The sequence below is a fragment of the Aquarana catesbeiana genome, linkage group LG11, assembly GCF_042186555.1.
Source record: "Aquarana catesbeiana isolate 2022-GZ linkage group LG11, ASM4218655v1, whole genome shotgun sequence".
Classification (NCBI taxonomy): domain Eukaryota; kingdom Metazoa; phylum Chordata; class Amphibia; order Anura; family Ranidae; genus Aquarana; species Aquarana catesbeiana.
The window spans coordinates 11,523,621-11,548,537 of record NC_133334.1 but is presented as its reverse complement, the minus strand read 5'-3'; the positions used below and the strand labels follow the sequence as shown (position 1 = coordinate 11,548,537).

Here is a 24,917-nt window from a genome sequence, read left to right as displayed (position 1 = left end):
AAATCACTGCTCCCGAAAAAACGGCCGTTTTTAAAAGTTTTTTTGCATTGATACATGTCCCCTGGGGCAGGACCCGGGTCCCCAAACCCTTTTTAGGACAATACCATGCAAATTAGCCTTTAAAATGAGCACTTTTGATTTCGAACGTTCGAGTCCCATAGACGTCAATGGGGTTCTAACGTTCGTGCAAATTTTCGGTCCGTTCGCAGGTTCTGGTGCGAACCGAACCGGGAGGGTGTTCGGCTCATCCCTAGTTTTGAGTTACAGAGGAGGTCTAGGGACAAAATTATTGCTCTCACTCCAACATTCACATCGATATCTCACATGTATGGTTTGAACACCATTTTCATATGTGGGCAGGACTTACGTATGCGTTCGCTTCTGCGTGCGAGCACACGGGACAGGCGCACTTTAAAATTTTTAATTTTTTAATTGTTAATTATAATTTTTGAATTTTTTTTGACACTTTTTTGAAAAAAAAAATTATCACTTTTATTCTTTATTACAAGGAATGTAAACATGCCTTGTAATAGGAATATGACATGACCGGTCCTCTTTATAGTGAGATACGGGGTCAATAAGACCCCACATCTCACCACTAGGCTGGGAAGCCTGAAATAAAAAAATTAAACGGATCGTGGCTTCCCAGCCGAGGCGGTGCCTTTTTTTTGAATGGAGAGGCCGGGCGTGACATCATAACATCACGCCCAGCCTCTGACAATCATAGAAACTCCGGCGGACCAGGTGATCAACATCCGGGGCCGGCGGATCTGCTCTCCGACTCACCGATTGTAGCGGTGAGTCGGAACAAGCACCAGAGGGCGGCGGGAGGGGGGGACGTTCCCTCTCGCCTCCCGTAAGAACGATGAAGCAGCAGAACAGCCAATATGATGATTCTTATGGTGTAGGGAATCGCTGGCTGAAAATCCGTCAGTAGCTACAGGCATCATTCAGATATCCCCGCTCAAAGTCCAACACGTCATATGACGGTGGGCGGGCAGTAATCGGTTAAATATTGTGCCTGGGGGGTGTCTATAGTATGCCTGTAAAGTGGCACATTTTTCCTGTGTTTAGAACAGTGTCACAGCAAAATGACATTTCTAAAGGAAAACTTGTCATTTATATGTAATGAATTGTCGGGTCTCAGCAATATAGATAAAACTCATTGAAAAAAAGAGCATGGGATCCCCCCAGTCCATTACCAGGCCCTTTGGGTCCGGTATGAATATTAAGGGGAACCCCGAACCAAAATAAAAAAGAAAATTGCGTGGGGGCCCCCCTTAAATCCATACCAGGCCCTTCGGGTCTGATATGGAAATTAAGGGGAACCCTGCGCCAAAATTAAAAAAAAAATGGTGTAGGGGTCCCCCCAAAATCCATACCAGAGCCTTATCCATGCATGGATAGTAGGCCGCAGGAAAAGAGGGGGGATGAGAGAGCGCCTCCCCTCCTGAACCGTGCCAGGCCATACTCCCTCAACATGGGAAGGGTGCTTTGGGTTAGCCAACTGTCAAAGGCGATGAAGCGTCACATGGTGGGAGCCTCCCATAAAGGCAGGTCGGTTGCTTTTTTTTTTTCTTTTTCGATCCATCGGCGGAGCGATATAAGAAGATGAATGGACATCCTGGGACATTTTTATTTTTTGTTTTTTTAATAAAAGACTTGTCCCAAGCTGTGTCTTTTTTGTACCCCATTACCATTTCACACAGGGGGAGGCCGGGATCTGGGGGTCCCCTTGTTAAAGGGGGCTTCCATATTCCGATAAGGCCCCTACAGGCAGACCCCCACAACCACAAGGGCAAAGGCAAGGGTTGTGGGGATGAGGCCCTTGTCCCCATCAACATGGGGACAAGGTGCTTTGGGGGGCTACCCCAAAGCACCCTCCCCATGTTGAGGGCATGTGGCCTGGTATGGTTCAGGAGGGGGGGCGCTCTCTCTTCCCACCTCTTTTCCTGCGGCCAGCCAGGTTGCATGCTTGGATAAGAGTCTGGTATGGATTTTGGGGGGACCCCTACGCCATTTTTTTAAATTTAGGCGCAGGGTTCCCCTTAAAATCCATACCAGATATTAAGGGTCTGGTATGGATTTTGGGGGGACCCCTACCCCATTTTTTAAAAAAAATTGGCGCAGGGTTCCCCTTAATTTCCATATCAGACCCGAAGGGCCTGGTATGGATTTTAGGGGGACCCCCACGCAATTTGTTTTTTTTAAATTTTAACAGAATATTTCATTTTCATTGTTTCACTTTAAGCATTAAAAAAATCACTGCTCCCGAAAAAACAGCGTTTTTAAAAAAAATGTTTGCATTGATGCATGTCCCCTGGGGCAGGACCTGGGTCCCCAAACACTTTTTATGACAATAACTTGCATATAAGCCTTTAAAATGAGCACTTTTGATTATTCATGCGCTGGTAAATCTGCAATATTGGAAAATCAAAGAATGAAAAAAATATATATAAAAATATTAAATGGTTGTGACATGCTGTGCCACAGCAGAAAATTTCACTCGGTGATAAGTCCTTGTAGTGAGAAAGATGTGCAAACAGACATGTGCTAAGAAAGAAATAAAGTCCCAAAAACAAAAATATAAATCAATTCTCCAGATCCAAAATTGCTTGAAATGGTGATCTTAATTCCAATGCTTGCTTTACGTGGTATAGTGACCAATCCTTCACCACACAAAATACACCCAACGTGAGCAGATAAATGAGCTGCTTACCAGACGTATTTGACTTCTTTAATGAAAAAGAAAGGGAATCGCTTTGGCAGGATAATGCCTGTTCGCATATGGAGAAGCTGAGAGATACATGGGAAACCTCCTCCTCAGAGTTGGGGGCAGGATATGCAAAAACAATCAAAGAATATCCATAGCATAATACAGCGTAAAATATCCATAGCACTGGGGCTGCAGGCTTTTCGCGTGTGAGAGAGCTGGATTCGTACTGCATTCACCTCCGTGAAGGGCGTGTGTGCCTCTGGAGGCGGTACCTGGTCACGTTGTACCCCACGCCACATCCGGGTCTCTGGTTGTCTGCGGCGGCTGGTCCAAGTCACTTTGGATAAGTCTCTTTGAGCTTGCCACATCTTACCACTGGGATTTTTGCCCATTCCTCCTTGCAAAACTGCTCCCGTTCCTTCAAGTTGCATGGTTTCCGCTTGTGAACAGCAATCTTTAAGTCTGACCACAGATTCTCTATTGGATTGAGGTCTGGGCTTTGACTAGGCCATTCCAACACATTTACATGTTTCCCCTTAAACCACTCAACCACACAATATACTTTCAGCTCTTTGAAACAAAGAAAATCATAATTATAAGAATACATGGTCGTATAATACAAATGAATAATTTCAATTTTGTACGTTCTGTTTAATACATGTTTGCTTCATGGTGAACATCCCATTGTTCCGCTATGTCTCTCTCTGGGGCCCTGGGTGTATGTCCCCCCTCTTCCATCTTGGCTTCCGGGCACGGTGGGGAGACGCAAACCCTTTGTGGTTCTCCACAGTTGGACCTTTCCCCTTTGGCCACTGGAGGGAGCATTCTTCGTGCCGGCGTTGTCCCTTGATCGCCACCGGATGATCAGAGGCGTCACACAGACGCCGCAATCATGGTGGCAGGGACTGTGTAAATGGGGAGGAGTTTGGGGAGGAGATTAACACCTACCATTAATGGATACACAATTTAAATACTATTTAAACCTACAGTTTCCAGAGGATCCTGAGGTGACCTCTGGAATGCCGTTAACACACACAGGAAGGATTGCAGCTTTTAGTAAGTGCAACTTTTGGATTCTTTAGACTGGCTGTTATTTGTATCACACTGACCAACTATTTATATTCCTCACTATTCAGGCTCTTTATAAATCAACCAACATATTTCAACTCAATACAGATATGGTCTCACCCTTAACACTTTGAACGCTTGTTATTAGTGCCATACATCTGTTTTTTGTCTGGCACTACATATCTCATTTATGTTCACCCAATACGGAACTCCTCTTATTAGCAAAGGTAATAACTTTCACCAATTTGTGTTTTGCACACACTTTTGGACTCACTAGCATTTTTGGTTTTTCACATATCATTTGAATGCCATTACCACATTAGTTTTTATTACCCATTCATCTTCATACACATTACCTCACCACATTGCACAGTCACTTTTAAACTAATCAGGTAACATCATCACTTCTTATCTTATCATACGAATGGTAATACAAAATAATCTAAAAATAAACCATATAAATAAACATATTATAAAATTAAATAAATGGATAATTCTAATATTTGATTGAGTATTGACCAGTCTATGGTCACATAATAGTACTGTATACTTATAGAATACTTGCTGATTACTTATTGAGATTTCTCAATACCAAACTGCAAGTGTCTCGCCCCATATCCTCCTCTCTAGGTCCAAAAGCGTGGCTCTTTGTAAGCCTTATGGCTTGTGGACTGTAGAAGAAGACTAGAAATGAAAGGGTCAAAATGCATTGGGGTTATTTATGTGGTAAGTAATGTCACAATGTAATTGATAAACTATGGTTTCCTTGGTGCATTGTTTGCTATTGGTGATAGTCTATTTTGTTGTTTGTGTCGTTAACCACAATTTAAATTTAAATTTATTGTATTATTGAATTCATTCTTTGCCTGAAAAAAAGATTTTTAACTAATCATTTTTCTCATAAAGTTTTCACTGCTTAAAAAAATCCAGGGGAAACTCTTCCATTTTCTGTATACTTTTGGGGTGTGCAGCCTGGTCGTCTCTTTCCATTTTGTATAAACCACTCAAGTGTTGCTTTAGCAGTGTGTTTGTGGTCATTGTCCTGCTGGAAGGTGAACCTCCGTCGTAGCCTCAAATCAAACACATAGTGGTACAGGTTTTGCTCAAGAATATCCCTGTATTTAGCACCATCCATCTTTCCCTCAACTCTGACCAGTTTCCCAGTCCCAACTGCTGAAAAACATCCCCATAGCATGACGCTGCCACCACCATGTGGTCACAGTGGGGATGGTGTTCTTTGTGAGATGTGATGTGTTGGGTTTGCGCCAGACATAGCGTTTTCTTTGATGGACAAAAAGTAAAATTTTAGTCTCATCAGACCAGAGCACCTTCCTCCATACATTTTGGGAATCTCCCACATGCCTTTTCGCAAACTGAAAACGTGCCATTTTGTTTTTTGCTGAAAGTAATGGCTTTCTTCTGGCCACTCTGCCATAAAGCCCAACTCTATGGAGCGTACGGCTTATTGTTGTCCTATGTACAGATACTCCAGTCTCTGCTGTGGAACTCTGCAGCTCCTCCAGGGTTACCTTAGGTCTCTGTGATGCCTATCTGATTAATGCCCTCCTTGCCCGGTCCGTAAATTTTGGTGTGCGGCCGTCTCTTGGCAGGTTTGCTGTTGTGCCATGTTCTTTCCATTTGGTTATGATAGATTTGATGGTGCTCCTAGGGATCATCAAAGATTTGGATATTTTTTTATAACCTAAACCTGACTTGTACTTCTCAACAACATTGTCCCTTACTTGTTTGGAGATTTTCTTGATCTTCATGGCAGTGTTTGCTTAGGTGTTGCAGCCTCTGGGGCCTTTCAAAAAGGTGTGTATATGTAATGACAGATCATGTGACACTTAGATTGCACACAGGTGGACATAGTTTCACTAATTATGTGACTTCTGAAGGTAATTGGTTGCATCAGAGCTTTTTATGGGCTCCATAACAAAGGGGGTGAACACATACGTACATGCCAATTATCAGTTTTTTATTTCTGAAAAATAGTTTTATGTATATATTTTTCTAATTTACTTCATAGATTTAGAGTATTGTGTTCTGATCCATCACATATAATTCAGATTAAAAAAACATTGAACCAAAGGCTGTAATGTAACAAAAAAGGTAAAAAGCCAAGGGGGTGAATACTTTTGCAAGGCACTGTACTACATTCTGTAGCATTACATTCACATTAGTATTTGCTTGATGCCCTACACATCAAGTAAGTTGACCACCGCTGGTATAGACTCTAGGGCAGCGGCCCTCTTACTTGAATACGGAAACCTTTCTTTTTTGGTACAATATGGATATCCTTAGCTGAAAATATGTCTGACATTTTACATAAATGCTTTGTGGCCAGTCATTCCTAAAATGTCAGGCCCCTTTCTAAGTGGCAGCCCCTTTTGAACTGTAGTGGTGGCATCACAATAAAATGGCCACATGTCCATTACATTCAATGCCAATGTCTCTGTTCTGAAGGAGTTTGTGATCTCTGAATGCCAATGGTTGTGAGATAACATCACACAATGCTATTTATTTAGGTAGCTGTACAAATTATTTCCAGCTCTTATCCTTTCCTAAAATGTATTGTTATTCATGTTTATGTATTACATTGCACTTTATAAAAAGTGTGTCCATGCACTTTGCGATAAATATGAAATGTTTTTGGATTATAGAGAGTTATACAATCCGATCCTCACAGTTGGCCAGTTTCAGATGTGTAGCTTGTAAAAGTTAAAGAAACATTATAGATATCGGTTTATAGTCAGTGTTGTTTGGGAAGAATTTCCAGACATGCAGAAATAAAATGACATTTATTGTGCTTTTCTTTTATAGGATGGAAACCATGGATAAAGGTTTTTCTTAGTGCCCTCTATATATCAGAAATAATTTTGCTTTGTTTTTTATTATACTTCATGGCTGATTCTGGTAAGTTTTTCGCTGTCCTGATAAGTCCAAAGGCTTGTAGACAAAGTAAGCCATTTATCAACCAATACTATATATAGTATAATACTATACAGCACAAGACAGCAGAGCTAAATTTGACATCAACACTTTGCAGGAAGACTCAATAGCATGTTTTTTTTTTTTTTGTGATGCCACATTAGACTGTTATTGTTTATTAAAGTGGACGTAAACTCCCATGTATGATTTTTACCTATAATAAGGTTTAATAAAGGAAGGGGAGCCGCGCTAACCAATGTTGAAAATTATTACATACATAAGCAAATATATATATATATATTGATTATCAATTGAAATACTAACAATGAATGAAAATATGATCAAAATATAAATTATGAACAAATAAGTCCATCAACCACAGGTGAATGTGCGTAACTTGAATTGTTCAAAGGACTTGAAACAACTGCCAAACACCACTAAAGACTTGTGAACCTCCACCACATAGAGTGCGTGCTTACCGGAAGGCAAGCTAAATTAGCTTGCGGCTATCAACCCAGCCAGGGCCTTTATCCAGGGGGTGTTAAGATACCAGCTCACAAGTAGACTCCTTGCATTAAATGGGCAGGACACCCACCAATCAAATCAGAAAGACTCGATCCTGGACATGGGCCAGGCAAATTTACCCAAAAAAGAAAGAACCAACCATAGTGTAAATCAAAACACACAAGTTTTATCGAAATTAAAGGTTGCACTTACACAAGAAGCGAGATAAGTAGCATCAAGTTTAAAAAAGCTGGCCGGCTAGCAAACACCAGTCCTCTTGGGATCACAACGCTGTGACGTCAGCATGCCACTCCTCCCAACGTATGTTTCGTCACAAGCTGAGGTCATCCTGGGGCCCAAGCTGACGTCGGGAGGAGTGTGTGACGAAACACGCATCGGGAGGAGTGGCGTGCTGACATCATTGCATTGTGATCTTCAAATTATTCACCTAGAGTGGTAATTTTTTTTTCTATAAAAAGGCTTACCTATAGGTACAGTAAATATCTCCTAAACGTGTACCGTTTAGAATGTAATTACTTTAGTTGCATGACATCACCGGCACATGCACTCTGAAGAAATGGCCGTAAATAGCGACTCCCACGCGCATGTGCCATCCCCGGCTCGCCCATTCATATCGTGGAAGCCCGCAAACCCAGAAGGAAGACCGTGTGTAGATGAAAGCGCCTTCAGCGGTGACAGCGCGCTGCTGGAGGGCTTTGTTTTCCGGTAAGTCTGTCATAATGTGCTATTATGCGATGCATATGAACACATATAGGAGTTGATTTACTAAAGGCAAATAGACTGTGCACCTTGCAAAGTGCATTTGCATACTGAAAGAGCAGTTGCTCCAGAGCTTAGTAAATGAGTAGAAGCTCTGCTGACTTTTATCAACCAATCACAGCAAGCAAAATTTTTTTGTTTTTTTTTTCCTTGCATGTGATTGGGTATTCTTTGGAAAGTGAGGCTTTACCTCATTTACTAAGCTCTGGAGCAAGAGCACTTGCAAAGTCCACAGACTATTTGCCTTTAGTAAATCAACCCCTATGACTTAAACTGCCCGGACCAATTTTTTATTTTTTTTATGCGGTTTAATACCGCTTTTATTTCTTTTGATACTGAGTGTTTTGTACATTTACCTTACCAACAATCATAGAAATCACATCATGCATGCTTATTATGAAAAAGCAACACATTTTTGAGTTGTTAAACTTTGTGCTCAATAGCAGTTCATCAAAGCCTAGTGCATTGTGGGTCCATTTGAAGGGGCCACCAGGTAGAGTATGTCACCAGGTACTGTATAATGTGGCATTGCCCTCATTTATATGATGATAGCACCCAATAACTCTAGGCTGATAATCACCATCTATAGTGAAGAAGAGGTTAATCTAAAATAACCATTCTCTGATTTCTTATTGATAAGGAGGGCTATAGGTGTGAAGTCACACAGGAAGAAAGAAATTAACCCAGTAGTTTTATTTACCCCCACTGCTACCAGTGGCGGCCCCTCCATAGGGGGCGCATGGGCGCTGCCCCCCCAAGCTGAAAAAAAAGGTGCCCTTTAAGAGTGTCCAGGTGCTGGACACACGGCGGTCTATGGGAAGCTTCCCAGTTTGCAATCAGCAGACACTAGTAGTATATAGAGACAATAGCAAAAAAAGTCGAATGTGCCTAACCTAACTCTATTAGTCCAAGATTATTCAACATAGAGAGAAAAGATTTGACATGAAGATTCGACGGCAGTCGCCACGAGCGGACATTTATGGTCAAATGCTCCACCCATAGGCTATAGAAGAATTCTAATGTTGGTTGAATAGTAATAATAATTAATAAATATAATTATTACTAGTGTCATACAACATTAGAATTCTACTATACCTTGTAGGCGGAACATTCGATCGGAAATGTACGATTGCGGCGTCGTACAGTTTAGCTGCTCCGTCGAATCTTAGAACATTCGACAGACACCATAAGCCTTCAATGACAGATTCAACCTCAATTATCCCCTAATCCCTAATTGCATTTTTAGCCTTGAGCCACGGCAACAGGAAACAATGTCCCACCAGTGCGGCCGAGTGACGTACAAAATGTCCCGCCATCGGGACCCAGCTCCTATGACGGACGTCACACTCGTCCAATGCCGAGACCGCTGGACGTGTGATGTCCGACATCGGCGCTGCCGGGTCCAGGAGGAGGCGGGTATAACACTACGGCCACGCTGGGAACCCGGGGGGTCCCCACTGAGCCGCTCGCTCTGTGTAAATGGGCGGGATGGTTTTCCTTACTGGCTCTGGCTGCCTGGTACCTACAGGGCTGTCTGTGTGGTGGTGAATGCCGGGGCCCGGATGAGTGTACTCCGACACTACAGGTAAGGCTGAGCACGGAGCAGTAACAATCTGTGTATGTCAGATAGGTCAGTCAGGTCAGTCATGTATGTTAGATAGGTCAGTGTATGTGTCAGGTAGATCAGTGTTAAGCAAGTGAGCCTATCACCTTCCCCAAGCCCACCCCCAACCACCCCACCTCACTCCCACCCCCACCCCCCGCTTTACCTCCGGGCTAAAGCCCCTGGTCTTTTTCCCACCTAGCAAAACCCCTGATCATTATTCTTTACTTTACTATTTACATTCTTTATTTATTTTATTTCAGGTACTTATATAGCGCTGTCAATTTACGCAGTGCTTTACATATACATTGTACATTCACATCAGTCCCTACCATCAGGGAGCTTACAGCCTAAGGTCCCTAACACACATTCATACACATACTAGGGCCAATTTAGACAGGATCCAATTAACCTAGTAGCATGTCCTGTTACTGTATACATAGCAGTATACAGGACAGATGATGTATATCTGCAGTCAGTGAGGATGCAGGAAGGTCTTTATATACAGGAAGGAAGGTGGGTGTATATAGCTAGCTGTATACAGGACAGATGATGTATACCTGCATACCCTGATCTGTGAGGCTGAGCTATATACCCTGATCTGTAATGCTGAGCTATATATCCTAATCTGTGAGGCTGTGCTATATACCCTGATCTGTGAGGCTGTGCTATATACCCTGATCTGTGAGGCTGTGCTATATACCCTGATCTGTAATGCTGAGCTATAAACCCTGATCTGTGAGGCTGTGCTATATACCCTGATCTGTGAGGCTGTGCTATATACCCTGATCTGTGAGGCTGAGCTGTATACTCTGTCCTGTGATGCTGAGCTGTATACTCCTGACACTATGGGTGGAATACAGGGGACGGAGTGGGTGGATTACATAGGAGGTGGGGCTTATGGGAAGTGGGAGGGGTCAAAAGGAAGGGGGGTCTGGCACCCCCCCATCCTAAAACTTCCCCAGCCACCACTGACTGATACCTGTGACTGTTGCAGAGCACTGCAGCATAGTGTTATAGACAATAGACAGAGGGGGTGGCCATAGCTAATCTCAATGGCTACACGGTCAATAAATCCATAGCTGATAACTTGCATAGATTGTTTCTGTAGGCTGAACCAGTGCTCCACAGTTGACTCAATTTGCCAAACAGATGCGCTCCTATCTTTTATTCTTTTTGAAAGATTGTTTAGTGTGGCCAATAGTATTTTAACCCAAAAGTGCACAACACTTGACTACAAGTAATAAGGACTGGATAAGCCTTAGCTTTCTGCTATCCATTATTTTTTGGGGTTTACAAACTATTTATTAAGATATTTACAGTACATAATATCATAAAAAAATACAGAAGATGACATATGTCATAAGTACAGATTTATACCATAAGAAAAAAAACACAATTTTGAAGCATATAAAGAATCTCCAAAGTATATAGAAAATCAAAAGAGCGCCCAGTGGTTTGCTGCCCATTCCTGATATCACAGAATACACACAGACACCACCATCCCCATTCACTCCACCAACCAACATCATTAGTAGCTGCTAAATAATAAAAATACTCCATTCTCCATAACCTCCACCACCTGAGGATGCTGTGTTAGTTAGTCATGGCTACCACTCCTCCCAGCCACAAAATTCAACAGACTTTTGTATCTCCCCCTCGTGCTGTCAAAGGGGAACAAGGTAGAGCACACCTACAGACCACCCGGTCAGATGATATGACAAATCAGCTTCAGCTCCTCCCAAGCCACGCCCCTCCCTGGTATTCTCAAACCAAATGAACCATTTGGAAGATAGTACCCCATAATGATGGAAAGCACTGGGTTTAAACTCAGTGGAGCTTTGAGCAGCACTTGGTAGTGTTTATGTCTCTCCTACTGCTGTACTATTCTCCCCCCACTAAAGAAAATTCTATTCCTCCAAATATAGGGCCCTCCCACAATACAATTTTCAGTTTACAGCAAGAAAACCTTGGATTCTTTGGTAAAAAGTACAGTATGCACCTAACATTTTTCATTTTTCCGTGTGAAGTTTTGTAAAGGTGGGATCGATTTTGGGTGGTAGATTCACAAATTGCACAATTCACAAGTACAAAAGTAATGTTTTTTGTTCATTACAACTTCCCAGTGTTTGTTCTCAGCTTCAGGATCTCTCAGCATTGGTTGTCACCAGGAGCCATAACAAGGTTCACATCTTGTTTTCTTAGCATCTCATGTAACCTTACCTGAGGTGGTCGTATCTGGAGGTCGAGAGTAAAAATCTTTTTTTTAATCAAATAAACTTGAAGAAGAAAACTCTTCCCACAGTGTAGACATCTGTAGGATAGAAATGGACAACCATGGAGACACAAGTGATGACCGAATCATCAATAGAATAAATAATGGTCACAATTCCTTGCTGCTCCTGGAAATCTTGGACCGGCTAGAAAAATGAAAATACAGAAAAGGAACCCAAATCACCCAGAATGATCGGATCATCAATGTGTGATCGGTTTAAGATGTGTGACTGAAGTATAATAAATGTTGTGTAGATGCAGCAATAAGTGTGTAGTCATTATATTGGGGAGTGACTAATATTACATCTATTGTGCTTTTCTTTTATAGATCTGCGAATGTACGTATCTATTGCAATATTTTGTACATTTATGCTTTCTTTAAAATCGTTTGCTTCTTTTGGGAGGCTTTTGTGGAAATATTTCACAATAGGTAAGTGTCTGAAAGAGTAAAGAAACAATATAGAGCAGAAGGGTATCAAAAGGGAGATATAAATTAGATTAAAGTGGAACTTTAGTCAGAGAATGAAGTTCTGTTAGATGACTTCAGGCTGGACCCTTTTGCTGGTACAATATAGATATGCACAACATTAAAAATAAGTGTCTATACTGTTTAAAATCCAATAATACACTGTCTCACCCCTCTCTGCACATGCTCAGTTGCCCTCCATTATTAGGCACTGCACCAAATTTGTAGAGGCCGATCTGCTGACAGACTACATATTTACTGCTGCTCAGGGGCTCTTGGCTTCAGCAACATGGCCGCTTTCAGCAAGAAGAGCAATGCTGGAGGCAATTTACAGCACACACAAATTTTGGTAGCATAATCATTAATGTAGAATGTATGCTCCTTGCTAAAGAACATTATTTTTTATCAAGTTGTTATGGGTAAAGTTCTGCTTTAATGGGGATTTTGCCAGCTTATACCTTCTGTCTATATCAGATCTGAGCTATGAACATTATATCTTATTATCCAAAGGAAATCCATTAATATTCAGTGTGATTGTTTATAATTTTCTTCACAATTATGCCAATCTACTGGGCCATGTCTTCTTGATTAACACAAGGTATACACTGTACAGTGCATCCAGAAAGTATTCACAGCACTTCACTTTTTCCACATTTTGTTATGTTACAGCCTTATCCCAAAAATGGATTCAATTCATTATTTTCCTCAAAATTCTACAAACAATCCCCCATAATGGCAACGTGAAAGAAATTTGTTTGAAATCTTTGCAAATTTATTAAAAATAAAAAAAGGAAAAAAATCCATACAATAAGTTCCATTACAGAGGGGGCGTGACCAGTTGTTGGAGTGAGTGGAGGTGTGTGAGCTCTCTCCCTGCTCTATCCCCCCCCGTGGCCATCCAAAACAGCCTAGCTATATGTGTGCTTTATTTCCCTGCAAAATATAATATCTGCTCTGCCTGTCCTGTGTGTTCTCCGGCGGGGCCGTGTTGGTGGAGTCGCTGTGGCTGGAGAGCGGGGAGAGTGAGGGAAGTCGGCTTCGGCGGAGACCTTCAGAGTGGCGATGCGGAGTCTGAGCTGCCCGCATTGGCTTCAGCTGGTTGCCCTGGAAACGGCTCGTGATCCCGCGAGAGGTAGCGAGGCAGACAGCATCCGTTCAACACAGCGAGAGGCATCAGCCAGGAGTGTCCCAGTGTGATCTAGCTGTTTGAGAAGCGCTTGGAGGTAACAAGAGGCAAATAGGCGGAACTCAGAGCATAATTATTGGTATATTTTATTACAAGTGGATCCATGAGTGTACCATAATATGCATAGGCTTCAAAGCTTGTTAAATCTCAGAATGCCAAATATCTCACGATACTTTTTTTATATATTACCTTGCATCACTACACAGCCGGCCATGACAAGGAAAAAAGCGTTAAATTTTTGTAAGGGCTCATTGAGTAACTTGTGTGACCAGTTAAGGGGCCTAAAGGAAAAGCTATGTTCAATAGCTTCAAAGAACGGTTGAGAGAACAACTACCCTGGAGGAGAGGCTAATGCCCCGTACACACGGTCGGATTTTCCGATGGAAAATGTCCGATCGGAGCGTGTTGTCGGAAATTCCGACCGTGTGTGGGCTCCATCGGACATTTTCCATCGGATTTTCCTACACACAAAGTTGGAGAGCAGGAGATAAAATTTTCGATTCCGATCGTCACAAATCCGACGGACAAAGTGCCACGCATGCCCAGAATAAATAAAGAGATGAAAGCTATTGGCCACTGCCCCGTTTATAGTCCCGACGTACGTGTTTTATGTCACCGGCGCCGCGTTTAGAACGATCGGATTTTCCGACAACTTTGTGCGACCGTGTGTAGACAAAACAAGTTTGAGCCAACATCCGTCGGAAAAAATCCTAGGATTTTGTTGTCGGAATGTCCGAACAAAGTCCGACCATGTGTATGCCCTATAAGCCTGGTTGAGAATATTTTACACCCAATGAGACAAGAGTTTAAAACAATGCAAGCTCAGCTTGGCTTATATAAATTCAAAATGGACGAAATGGAAAACAGGTTGCGCAGGTACAATGTGAGGGTGATGGGCCTCCCGAGAGAAATGAGGGTTCCTGTCCTGCAGAGTTCATAGAAAAATGGCTCAGGAAAGTATTCGGGACAGAGACTTTCTCGGACCTTTTTGTCATCGTGAGGGCTCATAGAGTACTACTAGAGCTCTATCATCAGGGGGCCGCCCTAGGCCAATGATTATGAAATTGTTCAATTACAAGGATAAGGTGACATTGATGCAAAAATCTAGAGAAATGGGGGACATTTTCTATAACGGAGCTAGAATCTCACTGTACCCAGATTACTCCCCGGACTTACAAAAACGTAGGGCGGATTTATGGACGTCAAGCGCAGCCTACGGAGTTACAAAATCTCATATGCATTGCAGTATCCAGCGCGTCTGCGTATAACGGCCCTTGGGACAACCCATTTTTTTGATTCAGTTGTAGGGGCTACAAAATGGCTTGAAGATAACAAAAAGGACTTATAGAGATATAGAATTAAGTGGTTAAATAATTTATGTTAATTTTTGAAAATGTTTGCAGATTTTTTTTTCTTCTTTTTCCTCTTCTTTTTGGAATTTTTTTTGTTAAGGAAGTTAACTTAAGGATAGTATCGGGGGGTGGGGGGGGGGTTTGGTTGGTGAAAGACACAAATGAAAGATGTGGTGTTGTTTGTGAATGTTTTTTTTGTAATATTGACAATCTTAAACAGGGGCTGAAAAATTGGGCCTTAGGCACTGGTGCTGGTGCCACAACACTGCAACCCCTCACAGATACTCTAGGTGGAATGCAGAAACGAGCCCTGCTGCAAAGTATTGCATAAAAATTGTAATTACACACTCTTGGTAAACAGGGGCTGAAAAATTGGACCTTAGGCACTGGTGGTGGCGCCCAGAACCAAAAATGTTCTTACAAGCTATCAGCGTGATCATTGAGGAGGAAGAGGATAATTACTCAGGGATAGTCACTCAGCATCAGCATAGGCAGTCTTTGAAGGGATCTGAAAAAAATTATTTGGTTACATCAGCATCAGGTGCTTGGTAGCTGGTGGTGATCCAAGACTGATTCATTTTTATGAAGGTTAGTCGATCGACCGAGTCGGTGGACAGACGCACCCTGTGATCGGTTACAAAGCCTCCAGCAGCACTGAATGTGCGTACCGAAAGAACGCTGGATGCAGGACAGGCCAGTAGCTCAATTGCATACTGTGCAAGCTCTGGCCAGTGATCCATCCTCAAGACCCAGTAACCCAGAGGATTTTTGGTGGGAAAGGTGTCCAAGTCAGATCTTGCCCCTAGGTATTCCTGCACCATGTAAAACAGACGCTGGTGATGGTTGCTGGAACCGATCATACCTTGGGGCTGAGGACCAAAAAATTGTCTGAACGCATCAGTCAGATGGCCACCTTCTCCACCGCTCCTTCTTTGACTGACTGAAGCCTCAGCAACACGTTGTCCAGAAACAGGAGTTTGTAACCTCCCAGTCTCTGGGAACGCGTTGCACAGACCTTTCTGCAAGGCCTCCCGAAGATGTTTCATCCTCTGCTCCCTCTGCGATGGCAAGATAAGGTCTGCAACCTTACCCTTGTAACGTGGATCAGGGAGGGTTGCCAGCCAGTATTGGTCCTTCTCCTTGATACCACGAATACGAGGATCCTTACGCAGGCTTTGCAGGATCAGGGAGGCCATGCAGCGTAGGTTTGCTGAGGCATTCGGTCCGGAGTCCTCTGGGTCACTAAGGATGACATGGTCCGCAGCCACCTCCTTCCAGCCACATACAAGTCTATGTGTTTCTTGGGACTGATCCCTTAAAGACTGCTGCTGATGCTGAGTGCCAGGCTCCACCTCCATACTGACACAATCTTCCTCCTCCTCCTCCTCCTCCTCCTCTTCCTGTGTGATCGGCGGGCACGCAGGAACACTGTCTGGATAAAGGGGGCCTTGAGAGCTAAGGAAGTCCTCCTCTTCCTGCCTCTGTTCTGCCTCAAGTGCCCTGTCCATTATTCCACGCAGCGTGTGCTCCAACAGGTGGACAAGGGGGACAGTGTCACTGATGCATGCACTGTCACTTCTCACCATCCTCGTGGGCTCCTCAAATGGTGACAGGACAATGCATGCATCCCTGATCATGGCCCACTGGCGTGGGGAAAAAAAACAAGCTCCCCTGACCCTGTCCTGGTGCCATAGTCGCACAGGTACTCATTGATGGCCCTCTGCTGCGTGTGCAGCCGCTGCAGAATGGCCAACGTTGAGTTCCACATGGTGGGCATGTCACAGATTAGGCAGTTCTTTGGCAGGTTAAACTCCTTTTTGGAGGTCTGCCAGCCAAGCACTGGCAATATATGACCGGCGGAAATGCACACAGACTTTCCTGGCCTGCCTCAGGACATCCTGTAAACCCGGGTACCTGCCCAAGAACCGCTGCATCACCAAGTTAAGGACGTGAGCCAAACAGGGCACATGGGTCATTTGTCCCTGTCGGAGGGCAGAGAGGAGGTTGGTGCCATTGTCGCAAACCACCATTCCTGCCTTAAGTTGGCGTGGCGTCAACCACCTCTGAACCTGCCCCTGCAGAGCTGACAGAACCTCTGCCCCAGTGTGGCTCCTGTCCCCCAAGCACACCAGCTCAAGCACCGGATGGCATCTTTTGGCCTGCATACTTGCGTAGCCCCTTGAACGGCTACCGAGCACCGCTGGTTCCGAGGACAAAGCACAGGAAGAGGCCATGGAGGAAGAAGAAGAGGGGGTGGAGGAGAGAGGTGTGTCAAATTTATTAGTAGTGGCATTTTGGAGGCGTGGTGGCGGAAAAACCTCCAACACTACTTCACCTTGTCCTGTATCCTTCCCAGCTGCCAGCAGAGTCACCCAATGCACGGTGAAACTTCGGTAACATCCCTGTCCATGCCTGCTGGACCATGAGTCAGCGGTAATATGCACCTTACCGCTGACCGCCCTGTCCAGCGAGGCATGGACATTGCCTTCCACATGCCGGTAGAGAGCCGGAATCACAGTCCGTGAGAAAAAGGGGCGTTTGGGTACCTGCCACTGAGGAACCGCACATTCCACAAACTCACGGAAGGGGGCAGAGTCTACCAACTGAATAGGCAGCAGTTGAAGTGCTAGAAATTTTGCCAAGCTAGCATTCAACAGCTGGGCATGTGGATGGCTGGGAGCAAACTTCTTTCGGCGGTGCAGCAGCTGGGGCAGAGAAATTTGCCTGGTACAATCTGACGTCGGTGTACCGAAAGCAGATTGCCCACAAGTACTTGGCTGTGACACACCTAATTCTACACCTTCATTCCTCTCAGTGCAGGTCTCAGAGAGGACTGAAGGTATATTGGGGTTGGTGATCTCAGCTGATGAGGAGCAAGGAGAGGTCCTCTTTGTTCTTTGGTGTGTGCCAACGAACTGCATGGCAGGTCAACATATGTCTGGTCAAGCATGTGGTACCCAAGCGGGAGATGTTTAGGCCACGCGAGATACGCTTGAGACATATGTTGCAAATAGCAGCGGTGCGATCTGATGCACTTGTCTCAAAAAAGGCCCACACCAAAGAACTTTTTGAATAACGCGCAGAGACTGCAGCGCCCTGCACATGTGGAGCTTTGGGGTGTGATGCAGTCAATGTGCTGCCCTTAGGCTGGCCCCTGGAGGGCATCCTGCCTCGTTGGTGATGTGCCGCCTCCTCCTCCTCCTCCTCCTCCCCCTCTCTCCTATCAGGCACCCACGTTGAGTCAGTGACCTCATTATCCCCTCCCTCCTCATCACTGGAGCAAACCTGGCAGTATGCTGCAGCAGGGGAGCATGACTGCCAGATTGCTGTCCTTCTTGGGCACCCCCTCTGTCTGTGCTCATGTTACTGCCTTCATCGAGCTCAGTATCATCATTAGAGCCTTCCAAACGCTGGGCATCCTCCTGGAGCATGTACCCAACACTGTGGTTAAACAGTTCGAGGGACTCCTCGGGAGGACATGGTGGGGCTATGGAAGGAGTCACTGATGACATTGAGCCGAGGGAAGAGGCTGCTGCTTTTCCAGACAAAGTACCCTGAGCATGGGTGAGAGAGGATGAGGAGGATGAGGACAGCTTGGTCATCCACTCGACCAAGTCTTCCGCATATTGCGCCTCAACACGGCCACCTGCCGAAAAAGAGGCCAAGCGTGTCCCACGGCCACGTGCTGATGAGGATGCACCGTCTCCACGACCAGCACTAGACACAGAGCCTGCTTGCCCTCTCTTATTGGCTTATGACTGTCTGCCTCTCCTTCTTGGCCTTCCAGACATACTAATGGCCTGTAGCTGCACTAAGCTGGGATATATATATGTACTGATACTGCAGCTAGCAAAATCAACTGCCTGCCTGTAGTATGAGAACACCACCAACCTTCTACAGGTAGCTTTAGCTGAACACTGTGCAGAGCTCGCAAAAAAATAACTTGTAGGTTTAGCTGAACACTGTGAGGAGGACGCACCACACTAACTTGTAGTTTTAGCTGAACACTGTGAGCAGGATGCACTACACTAACTTGTAGTTTTAGCTGAACACTGTGAGGAGGACGCACCACACTAACTTGTAGTTTTAGCTGAACACTGTGAGCAGGATGCACTACACTAACTTGTAGTTTTAGCTGAACACTGTGAGGAGGACACACCACACTAACTTGTAGTTTTAGCTGAACACTGTGAGCAGGACGCACTGCACTAACTTGTAGCTTTAGATGAACACTGTGCAAAGGTCTCACTACACTAACTTGTAGGTTTAGCTGAACACTGTGAGGAGGACACACCACACTAACTTGTAGTTTTAGCTGAACACTGTGAGCAGGACGCACTACACTAACTTGTAGTTTTAGCTGAACACTGTGAGGAGGACGCACCACACTAACTTGTCCTTTTAACTGAACACTGTGAGCAGGACGCACTGCACTAACTTGTAGCTTTAGATGAACACTGTGCAGAGCTCGCAAAAAAATAACTTGTAGGTTTAGCTGAACACTGTGAGGAGGACGCACCACACTAACTTGTAGTTTTAGCTGAACACTGTGAGCAGGACGCACTGCACTAACTTGTAGCTTTAGATGAACACTGTACAGAGGTCTCACTAAACTAACTTGTAGTTTTAGCTGAACACTGTGAGCAGGGCGCACTGCACTAACTTGTAGCTTTAGATGAACACTGTGCAGAGGTCTCACTACACTAACTTGTAGATTCAGCTTAACACTGTGAGGAGGATGCACCACACTCACTTGTAGTTTTAGCTGAACACTGTGAGCAGGACGCACTGCACTAACTTGTAGTTTTAGCTGAACACTGTGAGGAGGACGCACCACACTAACTTGTAGTTTTAGCTAAACACTGTGAGCAGGATGCACTGCACTAACTTGTAGTTTTAGCTGAACACTGTGAGGAGGACGCACCACACTAACTTGTAGTTTTAGCTGAACACTGTGAGCAGGACGCACTGCACTAACTTGTAGCTTTAGATGAACACTGTGCAGAGCTCGCAAAAAAATAACTTGTAGGTTTAGCTAAACACTGTGAGGAGGACACACCACACTAACTTGTAGTTTTAGCTGAACACCGTGAGCAGGACGCACTGCACTAACTTGTAGCTTTAGATGAACACTGTGTTCAGAGCTCGCAAAAAAATAACTTGTAGGTTTAGCTGAACACTGTGAGGAGGACGCACCACACTAACTTGTAGTTTTATCTGAACACTGTGAGCAGAACGCACTGCACTAACTTGTAGCTTTAGATGAACATTGTGCAGAGGTCTCACTACACTAACTTGTAGTTTTAGCTGAACACTGTGAGCAGGACGCACTGCACTAACTGTAAATAGTCTAGCTGCCTGACTGTGGTACTAATAGGATCAAAAGAACACCAGCAATTTTCTTCAGGTAGCTGTAAATACTGTAACAAGACAAGCCTGCCTGTCAGTAGGAAGATAACAGGAACGGATCTAGCTAAACTGAACACAGTGTGTATATATATATATATATATATATATATATATATATATATATATATATGCAACACCTGGGATGCATATATATACACAATACACTGTAAGTGCAGCTAACTCACTGATTGTCCTGCCTAATCTATCTAACTCAAATGAAATGACACTGTCTCTCTGTCTATCTATCTCTCTTTCAACGCCGAAACACACACTACACAGGGCCGCCGTGCAGGCGGCCTTATATAGTGTGGGGCGTATTCTAAACCCCCTGAGCCATAATTGACCAAAGCCACCCTGGCTTTGGCCAATTACAGCTCTCTCTACTGACGGCGCTGTGATTGGCCAAGCATGTGGGTCATAGTGCATGCTTGGCCAATCATCAGCCAGCAATGCACTGCGATGCCGCAGTGAATTATGGGCCGTGACGTGCCACGCGAATTTGGCGCGAACGGCCCATAACGTTCGGAATTCGGCGAATGACCGAACAGCCAATGTTCGAGTCGAACATGGGTTCGACTCGAACACGAAGCTCATCCCTATTCTTTATACAAAAAAGAAGGATCCTTCGACCTATCCTCAGCAGAATCATTTTTTTCACAAGTTAAGCTTCCAACCATTTCTCAAGTTCAATACGATAACCTTGAAAGTCCTATTGAACCTATAGAAATCAAAATAGCAATTAAATCCCTTAAGTTAAATAAACGACCAGGCCCTGACGGATTCTCAGCCCTCTACTATAAAAATTTTTCCCATATTCTTACCCCCATGCTGACAAAAGCATTTAACTCCCTACTTAACAAACAATCCTTCCGACCAGAAACTTTAACAGCAATAATTTCAATGATCCCTAAACCTCAGTCTGATGACTCATCTAACTTTAGACCTATATCCTTATTAAACCTAGATATAAAACTACTAGCAAAAGTAATGGCGTCTCGTCTTAATAATATATTTGGTTCATTAATAAGCAAAGATCAAGTAGGTTTATTCCCTTTACAACAAGCAGCAGATAATGTCCGTAGAGCATCATTATTGATTCAAGCAGCTAAAACAAGGCGAATACCTCTGTGTCTCCTGTCATTAGATATCAAAAAAGCATTTGATACAGTGACGTGGCCCTACTTACATTTCACTCTACAAAAATGGGGCCTTGGCCCTCATTTTCTAAGCTGGGTCACTTCACTTTATAATAATCCCAAGGCATATGTTAAATATGCAGGATACAAATCAGACATGTTTGACATAAATAGAGGAACACGTCAGGGTTGTCCTCTCTCCCCACTTTTATTTGCCTTACTCGTTGAACCTCTTGCCCAGGCTATCTGTACAGACCCCTCAATCAAGGGCATAGATTTAGCAGGCCTTTAACATAAATTATGTCTATTTGCTGACGATATATTAATTTTTATGTCTTCCCCTCATATTTCTGCTCCCAATCTTATAAGCAAACTAGATCACTTTGCCCAAATTTCTAGACTAATTATAAACTCACAAAAATCAACAGCTTTAAATGTCTCTTTACCCTCGAAAACACTACAACAAGCTCAAATATCTCGCCCTTTTACATGGTCAACATCTCACCTCACATATCTAGGTATTACTCTTACCCGCAATCTATCTGATATCTTCTCTGCTAACTATCCTCCACTACTACGAAAAATTACTAATTCTCTTAAACAATGGTCCTCTTTGCCAATATCATGATTGGTAAAATAAATGTACTGTATATACTCAAGTATAAGTCGTTCCGAGTATAAGTCGAGGCCCTAATTTACCACAAAAAAATGGGAAAAACTTATTGACCCGAGTATAAGACGAGGGTGAGAAATGCACAGCTACTGTAAGTGGAAAAGAAGGTCAACAATGCCCATTTGCAGCCTCACTGTGCCCATTTGCAGCCTCAATGTGCCCATTTGCAGCCTCACTGTGCCCATTTGCAGCCATAGGTCCCCTGAACTTCAAACTCGGTAGTTAAGGGTTCCTAGATGCCCCCTAGCTGCAGCCAAAATTTGGGGTCTCTGAACCCAAAGGGTCCCGAAATGACATTGCAGCAGATGGACACAGTTATCCGAATTTGGGGCCCTGTATCTCAGGATCACTTAGTGCTAAGAACCCCAAATTTGGTGTGCAAACCCAGTGGAACTAGCACTATAAAATTTGGGGTTTCTAGCACCAAGTGGCCCCGAGATACAGGGCCCCAAAAATCAGTTCAGAAAATGTCAAGCACTTTTCTACAGCAGAGAATGACATTTTCCGAACCGGTTTGGGGGCCCTGTATCTCAGGGCCACTTAGTGCTAGGAATTTCAGCTTTGGATATGTTGTGGTACCAGTTCCACTGGGTTTGCACACCAAATTTGGGGTTCCTAGCATCAAGTGGCCCTGAGATATGGGGCCCCAAACTCGGTTCAGAAAATGTCAAGCACTTTTCTGCAGCAGAGAATGACATTTTCCGAACCGATTTTGGGGCCCCGTATCTCGGGGCCACTTAGTGCTAGGAACTTCAGCTTTGGATATGTTGTGGTACCACTGGGTTTGCACACCAAATTTGGAGTTCCTAGCATCAAGTGGCCCTGAGATACGGGGCCCCAAAGTCGGTTCGGAAAATGAAATTTTTTGCTACAGAAAAGTGCTTGACTCGAGTATAAGTCGAGGGGGGCACTTTCAGCACTAAAAAATGTGCTGAAAAATTAGACTTATACTCGAGTATATACGGTAATAAAAATGACTGTATTACCTAAAATGTTATCTCTCTTTCGTGTATTACCCATTCCTATTCCAGCATACTTCCTTAGGAACCTACAACGTAAAACACAAGCATTCATATGGAGCTCCTTAAAATCTTGCTTACCTACCCACACTCTTTATCTTTCTAAACTTAAAGGAGGATTAGGTTTCCCTAATTTTACTGATTATTTCCATGCAGCACAAATAGCACATATTCCTAAATATCACACGAAACAGGAGATCCCCCTCTGGGTAGCGATTGAATCAATCGACTGTGATCCGATCCCCTGAAATATGTGAAACCCATCAATTTCCAGATTCAGAACTCTTTCGTTATCTACAGATCAAAATTTTTTTTATGCCATTTATACAAGGTAGAGATAATCTATGTGACATAATGCATTTTGAATGTATTTGTAAAAATGACCCCCACTCAAAGGGGCTAATGTCAATGTTGTATAGTCACCTGAATGCTTTGCCTGATACAAAAACACCGTCCTATGTGGAAAAATGGCAGGATGATCTTGGTTTTCACATGGACTCATCCAAATGGGATAAAGTCTGGGCCAATACCAAAATATCTTCTCATAATGTAGTAGCCTTAGAGGCGAACTATAAAGTACTTATGCGTTGGTATCTGGTCTCTGTTAGGATCACGAAATATGTTCCACAATACTCTCCACTTTGCTTTCGCGGCTGTGGTGATCTAGGAACGCATTTTCATATCTTTTGGGACTGCCATATAGCAAAAAATTATTGGAAAGAAATATTCCTAATGCTCTCTAATATATTCGAGAAGACTATCATCCCAGATCCGACAATTGCGCTTCTAAATTTAAAGCCTACCCAAATCTCCTATACAAAATTTAAACTCCTTCTACAAATTACCACAGCCGCAAAGCAGACCATCGCCAAAGCGTGGAAGTCCTCTCATCATTAATGCTTTCTGAAACTACGAATAGAATACATCAGGCCATGATCCTCTTGAAAACAGATGCCATATCCAACGATAACATACCTAAATTTGAGAAAATTTGGAGTCCTTGGGTGACCCACTTTCTTTCTCCTAATTTTGACACTTCTTTACTAAGACCTTGGTAACTATATAACTTTGTTTTGAATAACTGATAAAAAGATACTATGTATATATTGTTACTAAGAAATCCCCGGAAACCTCTACTAATCCAGACTTTTTTTTTTCCTTCTTCTTATCTTTACTTTCCTTTAATTCTTTTCTTTTCTCCTTATTCTATCCTGTCTTCTCCTATTTATTTTTACATAACGAAATGGTGACATATCCCCAAACCCTGGGCCACCATCATCTGTCTTTGCCCAACGCTCCCATCCCCCTACACCCTCTGACAGGAGCCGCAACCCACAGAATTTGGTCTCTATTCCTCTCTCCAAAACCAGCCCCCCCTTTTCCTGTGCCCTTTGGAATGCACGTTCTGTCTGCAACAAACTCACCGCCCTTCACGACCTCTTTATTACAAATTCCTTTAACCTACTTGCCATTACTGAAACCTGGCTTCATGAATCAGATACTATTTCTCCTGCTTCCCTCTCCCATGGGGGCCTTCTCTGGACTCACTCCCCCAGACCAAGTGGACGGAAGGGAGGTGGAGTGGGAATCCTTCTAGCCCCATGCAGCACCTATCAGGTACTTCACCCACCTCCCTCTCTGACACTCTCCTCTTTTGAGGCACATTGCATTCGTCTATTCTCTCCCATTTCTCTAAGAATTGCTGTCATCTACCGGCCTCCTGGACCAGTATCAGCCTTTCTTGATGACTTCTCTGCCTGGCTACCCTACTTTCTCTCTTTTGAAATCCCCACAATTATT

The 24,917-nt window shown here is 43.7% G+C and overlaps 1 protein-coding gene across 3 annotated transcripts in view; it reads left to right on the top strand.

The window, feature by feature from the left end:
- The window catches only part of LOC141111842 (uncharacterized), a 180,124-nt gene that overhangs the window by 101,349 nt on the left and 53,858 nt on the right, over positions 1 to 24,917 (top strand). For all 3 annotated transcript variants that reach the window (XM_073603998.1, XM_073603999.1, XM_073603997.1), the window contains 2 exons: positions 6,608 to 6,700; positions 12,205 to 12,306. In XM_073603998.1, coding sequence (XP_073460099.1) covers positions 6,608 to 6,700; positions 12,205 to 12,306 — 195 coding nt within the window. The remainder of the gene's footprint in view (positions 1 to 6,607; positions 6,701 to 12,204; positions 12,307 to 24,917) is intronic.